This window comes from Pinus tabuliformis, chromosome 8 (genome assembly GCF_031772625.1).
Source record: "Pinus tabuliformis cultivar Carrire ecotype Pingquan chromosome 8, CPIR1, whole genome shotgun sequence".
Classification (NCBI taxonomy): domain Eukaryota; kingdom Viridiplantae; phylum Streptophyta; class Pinopsida; order Pinales; family Pinaceae; genus Pinus; species Pinus tabuliformis.
Window position 1 is genome coordinate 1160547023 of NC_142294.1, and position 11538 is coordinate 1160558560.

The 11538-nt window shown below is 31.0% G+C and overlaps 1 protein-coding gene across 1 annotated transcript; it reads right to left on the minus strand.

The window, feature by feature from the left end:
- Positions 1–8387: 8387 nt before the first annotated feature.
- Positions 8388–10585, minus strand: LOC149239463 (uncharacterized). The gene is made up of 3 exons (XM_089367146.1): positions 10150–10585; positions 9291–9417; positions 8388–9195 (listed from the first exon to the last, which is right to left on the minus strand). Exons 1-3 carry the CDS (start codon positions 10392–10394, stop codon positions 8392–8394), a joined length of 1176 nt encoding a protein of 391 aa, XP_089223272.1. The 5' UTR covers positions 10395–10585; the 3' UTR covers positions 8388–8391.
- Positions 10586–11538: the final 953 nt, after the last annotated feature.

The window sequence follows — 11538 nt, forward strand, 5'->3', positions numbered from 1 at the left end:
AAAAGTTGTCTACACATTTAATAGCAGACAATCTATGATCATATTTCCATCATATTTCCTAATAAAATAATGAGTCTCATCATAAACTATTATTCATAATGTTTTCTTTTAAAATTGAGAATATCTTATTAAAAGTCATTAATGACTCCTTCTAAAAACTACCACACTTAACTCTTTCCTTGTTTTGTGATCATATTAATTTAGTTATGTTTATCATTACACCCTTAGTAGCCTATATATTAATTTTCTATTTTGCTCTTATATTGTACTGTATATAATATAATGTTATTATAATTTATATTATTACTTCAAATGTTTTTCTCTTAAGTCTAAAGATTTAGAAAACTATAGTCAATATATAATTCATTGAACTTAAAGAACTTTTGGGCTATATTTCGAAATGTCTAAAGATTTAGAAAACTATAGTCCATATATAATTCATTGAACTTAAAGAACTTTTGGGCTATATTTCGAAATGTTGGACTTAAAGAACTTTTGGGCTATAGTTCGAAATGTTGGACTTAATTTGTCATGGCTTTAGAGACTCAATGAAAATTTTTATATGTATATAAAATTGTTAACCTATCAGTTGTCTTTAATATCCCATTGAACCCACAACACAAAGAAATAGAGGGCAATAAATTTATTGTTTTCTACCCTAACACCAATATTAATACTATATGTAATTGATTATCATACCCAATGTGGGATCAATGGTCATATCAATCATTTTCTATGAAACATCGATAGGATTCCACTTCAGGGTGGGAATAGCTTTCCACTAGTCATGTGTATGCATTTTCCGTAATACTCATACCAATGATTTTATATGAAACATCGATGAGTTTCTAGAGGATTCCACTTCAGGGTGGTAATAACTTTCAACTAGTCATGTGTATGCATTTTCCGTAATACTCATACCAATGGTTTAGATTGATTTCCATAAGATTGATGGTTTGGATTAGTTTATGGTTTTCAAGAAATTTTAATGACCTGTGGGGTTTGCTAACACAGGTTTGACCTAATCCTCCACAGATTTCGCCGAACTTGTAGCAAAATGGCAACATATGTATCTAAATCCTTCTTGTCCTATCATGGGGCTCCCATTTGTCATTTGTTGGTGGCATAACTTTGCCCATTGTCAAAATGTAAGGGATTTTGAATGAGATAGTTCCAGAGTCACCTCGAAGGTATCATATTCTCTATAAAGAGTTCACAGACATTATTGTTACCTCAATACTTACTTTGTTGACCGTTTTTATACTAATTTGTTTAATTGTTTCTGAATCTGAGCCGTAGGGTACTTGTCCCAAATTTGAAAGTTTTTTGAGGGTTTTGTCCCCAGTTACTTGTTCTCTGTTACATAAGAATTTCTTTTAAAACGAATTCTTAGTTTTCGTCAACCCCTTTCTAATAGGTATCTATTGTAATTACGAACTATTATTATTAATGTTTTTATGGCCAGGGTTGTTGTTCTGGAGAACCCTTCATGGTTACAAGAAGAAATTCTTCCTCTGTATCAAACCCTAAAATTTTCCATAAAATATCTTAATGATTTCAGCATGTAATTGAATGTTGTCTTTGGGGTTTTTCGAAAAATATTGCAGCTCTTATGTGTGCAGGGTAAAAATCACCATGTTCTTTCTTCAGCCGAAGAATTTTGTTTGTATCATTATTTTATATTTGTAAAACTTAACCGGTTTTATGGTTCCATTTTGATTTATTAGCTGTATAAACCCTGTCTTATTATACTTTCTGTTAGTAGGATATAACTTATTCAGTTTTTTCATTGACTTGCTATTAGTTTTGTTTTGATTAAAAAAATTTAAAATCTATCCAAAATTTAACATTATGAAATTAAATTTATTATTTTTAAATAAAATTTATTTCTATTTATCTCAAATTGGTTGAAATGTCTTCCCTCTTATTAGGTAATGATGGCAATAATTGACTTTTCTGTACTCTATTATTAATTACTATGTACAATAAATATAAATAATTTGAAAAATAACATTATATATTAATTACTATGTACCATAAATACAAATGGTTTGTAATTAAATTCAAAAATTCCATTTTTATCATTGGTGTAAAGTATTGAGTAGACCATTTTTATGGTTTTTTTTTTTTTTTGGTTTAAATATAAATTTGAAGAAATATGTAAAAATAACATGTGTACAATTTGTACAACTCTAATTATATCAATCTATACTCTAATGACATGACATATGTACTATAATATGACAATTATATAAAAAAATTGCCATCATTCAATATTAAATAAATAATTATTAACTTATTATCATTCTCTTCAATATTATATATATATATATATATATATACCAAAAAAAGTTTAATTATATTCAAAAATAAATATAAAAAAAGTTAAACAAATATTTATATAGCTCATTTTACAATTTTATTATTGTTTGGAGTACATACAACACACAATGACATTAAAATATTTTATTAAACTAAGCCACAAAGAACACTAACTATGCGACCTTATTTTATATCATATTGAAACCTTCCTCAAAATATTCTAGAACGATAAAATAGTTTTTCAAGCTAATTTGTCTTCAGTGCATGTTTTTGGTTACAACATTAACTCGATATACAAATATATTAATTCTTATTCTTGGATGCCCATATTACTTATTGAGTGTCGTTAATTGGATTTTATTTCTTCACGACTTCATATGTGTACCTCTAATTTCCTTCATTGGTTAACCTCTTTTTCGACTTGTCTCTCCAGGTTGGAAACAATCCTCCCTCCTGGATTTATATATATATATATATCTCTTTTGTGCTCCTCTATATATATATATATCTTATTTCACATGCATGTTGGTTAACCCTTAAGGAAGAAAACATCTATTCTGTCCAATTTAGTTCAATAGTATCTCATGGAAGTATTATGTTATTTGCAAAGGAATTTTCTTTTTATGGTTTGTTTTTATAAAAGGCCTCCAAGCCTATGCCATTCTTAAAAGGCTTTAATGTATTACCAGACCATTCTATTGGTCTTTGACTGAACTTTCTAGAGAATTTATATATATACATATTTTCCACTATACAAACTTATAAATACACTCTTATACAGATTTTCCAGGATTAACTATAAGTTCTTGTTATGTTATTTCGTAAATGAATATTTGGAGAGTGTTTCTCTGAATTTTGCAGCGCATTACTCTATTTCTTCTGGTTGTAATATTTGTTTCATATATTATGGTTTCAGGATGGTTTCATCAACCTGTTTCTGAGCTAGTTTCCTTTATTAATTATTATATCAGGTTCTGCTCATGATACTCCTCTACTGTGACCATACTGGTCTTTTTCAAAATAGTAACAGGTTCTGCTCATGATACTCCTCTACTGTGACCATACTGGTCTTTTTCAAAATAATAACAATAGTAAATATAATGTCTCACTATTACTCTGGGACTTTGTTTAAGTTTTTAACATTGCTAAATTCCTTAAATGTTTTCCAAATTAATTATTTTTAAAGTTCAGAATCATCTCTTTTCTAACCTAGAAATATTCAACTAAATTATTAGGAAGAGTTCATCCTTCATATCTATCCCACAAAAACCAGACAATAGATTCTCTTATACTTTTCTTTGTCTATAGTAGATAAATTCTTCTGGTTTCTCAACAAAGACGACGAGTACAGATTGTTAAACTTGGGGTAATAATTACATTCATTTCTCGGATATTTGCAATGAACGAATGGAGGAATATATATATAATTGTTTTACAAAATTAAACACTCTAATTTTAGCTTAACTTTAGTTCCAATATTTTTGATCTATGTCCTCCATTCGTTCATGGCAAATCTTGAATTGTTAACATGATTTTTGCTCAGCCCTATTAAAAAAAATCGTTACTGGGTTCTTTACTACAATATTTTCTATCTCATTCATATTCGTGAATTTTTGACAGAAATTTCCGAGAAACTATTAAATACTGCCAACTCTTACTCAATCTTCAAACTTGTAAGCAATTCCAGCGCTAGATTTTGTTCATAATCTACTGTTGTTTAAGGTGAAAATAAAATACAAGAATAACACTAACCTTTTAATTGCATTTATAAATAATTCTTATATTCATGTTCTCACAATAGGTGTATATTTATATATAAAAAATGATATTTAACTCCAGCTTATTGTTTTCAATTATTTTTTTCAAACATGTTTTTTTTTAATTAGCATGGAAGATAATAGAGTTAGAACACTGACTTGAAATATTTCTATAAAATGTATGGCTAGTTAGTTAGCTCCTCCCAATATTGACAAAGTAAATATTATGAGACAAAAATAAGAGAATTCTCAGATATTATCCATCTACCACTTCTTTGGGTAGTTATTAACTACCTCCACCTCACCAACAAGTGGAAAGTAGTTAGTTGCTCATTTATGAGCCTTTGTTTCCCACTTTTGAAGACAACTTCATGTCTTCTAGGAAACATTTAATTGGCCATTTAATAAATTTCAAAATTAAATCTAGTCACCGAGATTAGATGTTGATAATAATAATTTTCAAAATAAAATTGCAGTGTTTTTCCTCTTTCAGCCATTTGTCCCTAGCCATAAATTTCCAGTTCATCTTTATTCATAAAATAAAACATAAAGACAAATTTACAACAACTATACATCAATCATTATCAATAATATTATTGATAATTAAATATTTGTCTATTTTTCTAATGTAGTATACTAACTTCCAAAATTAAACTTGTATACATGAAATTACAATAAGTCTTACGCTAAGGGGTATCATAAGCAAGTTTCCTTCAATCCATGTAAGGCATCCCCTTTCTCCTTTGGAAACAAGTACAATATGGGGGTTAACCCAAAAAAACTTAAATCTAATGCCTCCAAAAAATGAAACCTTAACCTCCTATTGAGGATGCTCCAAGTTCTCCGAGAACCCTAGCGCCTCCAAGCTAAGAGAGATAAAGTAAAAAGAAGAAGTGTGTGTGTGTTTGTGTGAATAAACACATAAACACATGCATGTGCATGCACACACACACACAAAGAGGTGCACTCTTTTTCTCACATCTATAACACAAGATAATGAAGTGATGACGTGATATGAAAGAAATATGTCCTTCCTCTCTATATATGAGAGGTAAGAAAGGCCACCAATACATATGTGGGCCTAAACCCTTACAACCTACATATTTCAAACAAAGTAATCTCACATATTGGAAGTACTACACTATACATATATCAATCTCTAAGATGACGTTGTACATAAGCAAGGCTCCAATACAAGGGCATTGCATGAGATGTATCCAACAATGATTCTATGCCATTTCATCCATTAGGTCCACTTCACCTATATGAACATTCGCACAACTCAAGTGTCTTGTAGTCAACTCAAAGGTTCCATACAAACAACCAACCAACCCTATCTTATGCAGGGCTCAATAGCCTCCTACAGACAGCAAAATACTCCTCTTCCAATACAATGAATAATGTCATACAAACATCCAACATAGATCAAACAACCACCAAGTAAGCCACTTCTAGTGTGCAAATACTTTCAAAGGAACCCCAAAAGCTAACACCAAGGAGCACAAATTTAATATTCCCTTTACTAATCACTAGAGAGATTATGTGTATTCCCATACGTCCTTTGATTTTATAAACATTGGTGATGCATTTCAAAGAGCTATGGACGATGCGTTCAGTGATCTATTAAAAAAATATTTTCATCCATTAAGATAACATAGTTTTTTTCCTAAGAATAGACAATCATTTTAAGATCCAAGTAGAATTTTTTAAAGGGGTATATAAATTAGAATATGTTTAACTCCAAAGAAGACCATACATTTTTTTATAGGGGGTAAACCATTAGAGCAAATTATACCTAAATGTGGAGCTCATGTAAGCCCCTCTTATCATGATAAAAGCATTCAAATATTCTTTAAAAAAAACCAATTTTCTCAAAACTTTGTCCCTAATTATCCTTCAATTTTCAAACCATTAAATGTATTTCTAAAGAAGGGAAATGAATTATATTTTAAAAAAACCAATTTTGTCAAAACTTTGTCCCTAATTATCCTTCAATTTTCAAACCATTAAATGTATTTATAAAGAAGGGAAATGAATTACATTTTAGTCATCAAGATACATAGTGTTTTAATGAGATTAAAGAGGTTATCTTTTCATCCCCTTTGCTAGCTAATATTGATATCAACCAGTACTTAGGTTTTTATGACTTTGCATTAAAGAGGAATATAGTTTTCATTATTTAATGTAGGATAATTCTAATGTTAAGATTGAAGCACTTTATTTATTTCATGAGTATTCTTCTTAAATATTATGATTTGAAATATATAATAATAAATAAACAAGCAACTATACTTAACAATGTTCTTGCACGTTTGAAGACCTACATTTTTTCAAATAATTCTATTGCATATGCTCCCTTTCCTTTGGTAAAATGTTGTTGAACCAATCCAAACTGAGTGGGAGATGAGCCATTGGATTACAAAGTTGTATGAGTATAATCTAGACCTTAATCCTCTCAATAAACATATGAGAAACAATTTAGTAGTTTGATTGCTAGAAATGGTACCCTTGCTTTTCCATAAGATCCCTAATGCCGAAATGTGTTTGTTTCAACTATAGATGTTCCTTCATCCCTCTAGAACCCAAAGTATCATGACATTATCTACTATCTTAGAACTAGGAGCATCCACAACACCTCTTGGCTAAATATACAAGGTGTTTGAAGATGACATCATTAAGGTATGTACTTGTTGTTGATGTACTATTTAAAAGGGCAATTGATGGTATGTTTCTTAGGTGTTTGTGGGGGTCACTTTGCTACTTTTGCGATTGCACATTATATTGATAAAGTTAGATTATATCATACTTCTCTTCTTCATAATGCTTATTTATTTGCCATGTCCTATCTAACTTGCTATAGCTTTTGAAGGAAGATTAAGTTGGCTTACATGCCTCTCCATCCAATTCTAGTTGACATCTCTTTCATACAATGGGTTCACCTTGAAATGATTGAGACTATTTCTCCAAAATCCTTAAGGGGTATCTTTATATTTTGGGAGAAACTAACTACTTTACTACATGGATAAAGGTTGTTTCTTTTAAAGAAGCCAATGGAGAGAAGGTAGTTAAGTTTTTGGAAGTTAATATCATTTCAAGGTTGTATACCCAATAAATATTATTGTCGTTGATGAAACAATATTAACCAAAGTGATGTATGACAATTTAAAAACAAGTTGATGACCATTTTTCTATTTGTAGTCATTCTCAAGCATATGTCTAAATTGAATGCACTATTACATTACAAAGCACATAAAGAGTTAAACAATTTGAAGCATCCCATTGCAAATATGTAGAAATAAATACTATAATGGTATACCAAATAAATCACCTCAATCTTCTGGATAATATTTCAAATACTAATTGGCAGCTTACATGTTTCTAAAGTTATTCAACAAGAATCCACTTACCAACACAAAATACTCAAAATATTTTCGCTTTCCTCTTACCAAAAATGATGTTGAATCAATATAATTAAGTGGAAGATTAATATTGATAATCTCAACCAAATGATGTTTCCAAAATTTAAAACTAACCAAACAACTTTTTATTATCTACAACCAATTTAAACTTATATTAAACTATTTATACTCAACTATATCACACTTCAATACACCATTACATTCATTCTTTGATATCTAAATTCAATACACCATTATATTACAAAGAAATTTACACTCAATTATATACTTATCTAAATTTAATACACCATTATATTACAAAGAACAATTTACACTCAATTATATATTACAATACACCATTACGTGCTTTGATATCTAAATTCAATATACTATTACATTACAAAGAACGTAAAGAGCAAAATGATTTAGTGCATTCCAATGAAAATACTAAAAAGTACATATGTGAAAGTTAAATCAAATAAAACTGTCCTTACAGTGCACAAGGTCGACTGGATGCCAATGCAAAGAAATTTGACATTCACAAAATTGAAAGGAACAATAACTTAATTATAATCTAATGTCTAAGCATGATGAGTAAACACAATTATAAATTAGTTAGTATATGAGTTCATGAACTATCAACAATCTCAGCAATGTTAATATTATGCAAAGAAAGATGGCATGGGATCGACTGAGGGGGGTTACCACACAGAAGACTGAGGGACTTCCCCCATATAATCTCAGAGAGAGCGAATAAGGAACTCAGAGAAACTAAATAAGTAAACATAGTGCAACTCTTGAAGAGAAAAGACACCAGAGCAATGGATGAGAGAGAAGCAGGGAACCATAATGAATACATGACAACATGTAAGTAGCAGGTGAAGATTATATATAGGATTGGAGAGTGACCTATGTTATATGCATGCAGGTGCTGCTGCTACATTGGTTAGATGATTTGATGGCTGTTGGGTCACCAATTCAAACAGATCAATCTCATCACGCACTGGTTGATGGAACGATGTTGTGGAGTTGACATTAGGGGATGCAATCCTCATCCACTGGTGTTCCTCCACCTCCACCTGTTGCATATTGCAGGAGGAGCCTCTGATCCCAAAGCCCACCACGTCCTGGAGCAGGTCCTGAGAGGAATGAGCATTAGGGTTTAATAAGGTCTCCCAACTGGATACAAATACATTAACACCAGTAACACCAGTGTTTGAAGGAGGGGATTTTATAATAGCAGAAGGAACATGCCACAGTATAGGCTTATCAGGTCCTGCCCCACTTGCAGTTTCATCAAAAATCTTGATGGTGGCAGTGGTGGGCACTTCTTGAATCTTGGTGGTGGCAGTGGTGGGCATTTCTTGAATCTTGGTGGTGACAATGACAGGCACTTCTTGGTTGCTGCTGCAGGTTTCTTGATGCAACTTGTCAATGTGGGCTGATGGGTTGTGCTCCTCTGGCCATTGATGGGCCGCTGGGGAATCATTCTTGAGGGCATCCATCCTTTGTATGTAGTCATGCAACACGGACGGAGCAGCGTCGCCGGATTTGCGTGGCTTGCGTCGATTTTTGCGACGTAGAGTGGCGTTCCAGTGGTTTTTTATGGCGTTTTCAGGTCGCCCGGGGAGTTTCTTTGCAAAATGAGCCCACTTGTTCCCATACTGTTCGTGCAATTGAACCAGCAGGCACTCCTCTTCTAGGCTCCATCCTTCTCGCTGAATACCCATTAATTTTAGTTAAAAGTTAAGCCAACATAGAATTGAAAGAGCACAAATTCCGTGAGAGTGGAGAATTAATACAAGTATAGAACCTTAATGTCAGGCCGCAAATGGTTCTGCCACCGTTCTCGGCATTGTTTTCCACGGCGCCCCGGCAAACAAGTGGCTATCTTCGACCACTGCTGCTGCCCGTGCCTTTCAACCAGATGAATCAATAAACTGCATAGGCAAATTAACATTTACTACTGAGACACAAAGAGGGAGAAATGGACAATTAAGTACGGTGAGGTAACCATTCATTGACTTACTGTCTTTACATCTTCTGAGATATAAAGTAATATTTAATGGATAAGATGAAAAAGTAGTTAGCTAATCATTCACTTAGAGCCTGAAGAAAGAATGTTCTGTCTGGTGAGATAACCAGTAGTATTTAATGGATAAGATGAAATTTGACCAATCCTTTTAAATAGTGTGTTATTCTGGAAAAAAGAAAATTCTAGCAAGTTCTTTTGAAAACCCATGTTTTTTTAGTTATGTCATTGGTTTATTATTTCACAAGCACAGGCCACAAGTTTGTTATTTCTTGGATATGGGATGTTAATAGCTTAGTTGCCTGAACACAAAATAAGAAGTGATTGACTAAATTTTGAAAACACAAAATCAGAAGTGATTGATTAGATTTTGAAAACACAAAATAAGGACTGATTAACTAATTTTGAAAAAACAATAAATAAAAGATACCATTGTTGAAAGAAAAAAAAGTATATATATATATATATATAATACTATCAAAATTTCTTGATAACTATAATGCACAAGCTTTCAAATATATTCCAAAAAATTCCAGCACTCCGGAAATCTTCAGACTAAAATATCTAACATTCATCAACTCAGTTAAATCTCAAATTTCAATGATTAAAAAGATTAACAATAATGAAGAGATTCGATCACCTGTCCTCAGCAGGCGTCCACTGACCCTTGGTTTGCCTGGTGTTGGCTTTTGCAGCTTTGGGTGCTTGTGCTTCTGAGAGCCTCTGGTTTTTCTTTCCCTTAAATTCCTTCTGGGGAGTACTGCAATTGGTAGCTTGTTGCAGATTTCCAAGGCCGTTCCACAGGAGCCCACCCGCAAACAGGAATTGCTTGCAGAGTATCTCAGATCGAGGTGGCGGTGGCGATGGCGATGGCGATGGTTTCATCTCTGTTCTTAATTTCAGAAAGGCGAAGTTGCAGATCAAGAAGAAAAGGGAGAAGAGAAATTACAGAGATGAACTAAAGGGCAGAAAATTCTGAAGAAGAAGAAGCAGAAGCAGCAGCAGTTGGTGAAGCGTTGTGGCCATTGTCTCTGCCTTGGGCTCCTGCAACATGGAATCACATGATCGTCCATCGTTTGTCGTCTCACTCCTGCATATTCTTGCAATAACAGTCCACACACAAACAAAAACCAGTTTTTTGGAAAATAAATCTTGACTGTACGATGGGTTTAGGATCCACGGCTCACAGCTCGCGCCTTGTGACACTTCGACTTCCCTCCCCCATACCCGATCCATTAACGGCTAATAAACACGTATTATGATATTGTTTATTCTCCATTAACAAAGCCAAATCTTGCTTTGCCTTTTTAAGCCAATTCACATTACTCTTCATTCACCACCCTATTCTTAGAAAATGATGATGACATATAAGAATATTTAAATAATGCACATCAAGTAACTTTGATTTAATATCTAATATAAAAGATTATTTTAATTTATACTATTTATGTAATTATTTTGAGGATTATTTTAATTTAAATATACTTGATATCAAATATAAATAATTATTTTAGTTTATACTATTTATGAAATTACTCTGAGGATTATTTTAATTTATAATATTTATCGAATTATTTCATTTCATATATACTATGTTATACAAGGTGGGAATTTTATAGTCACCAATAAAGATTAATTTAAGAATTATTTAGCACATAAAAATTAAGATGTATTTATTTTTATTTTAATATAATTATTTATATTTATATAAATTTCATATTTATATATTTTTATATGTATAATTATTTTTATTAAAAAAATACAAATATCTATAAATTTGTTTATATATATATATATATATATATATATATATATATATAAATTTTTGAATATATATATATATATATATATATATATATATAAATATATTTTATATTTTTTTAATTTAATTGTTAATATATATATATATATATATATATATATATATATATATATATATATATATATAACATTTTTTTCCTAAATATATTTTATAATTTTTTTTAAATTTAATTTTTGAATATAATATGTGTAATATGAATTATAGATA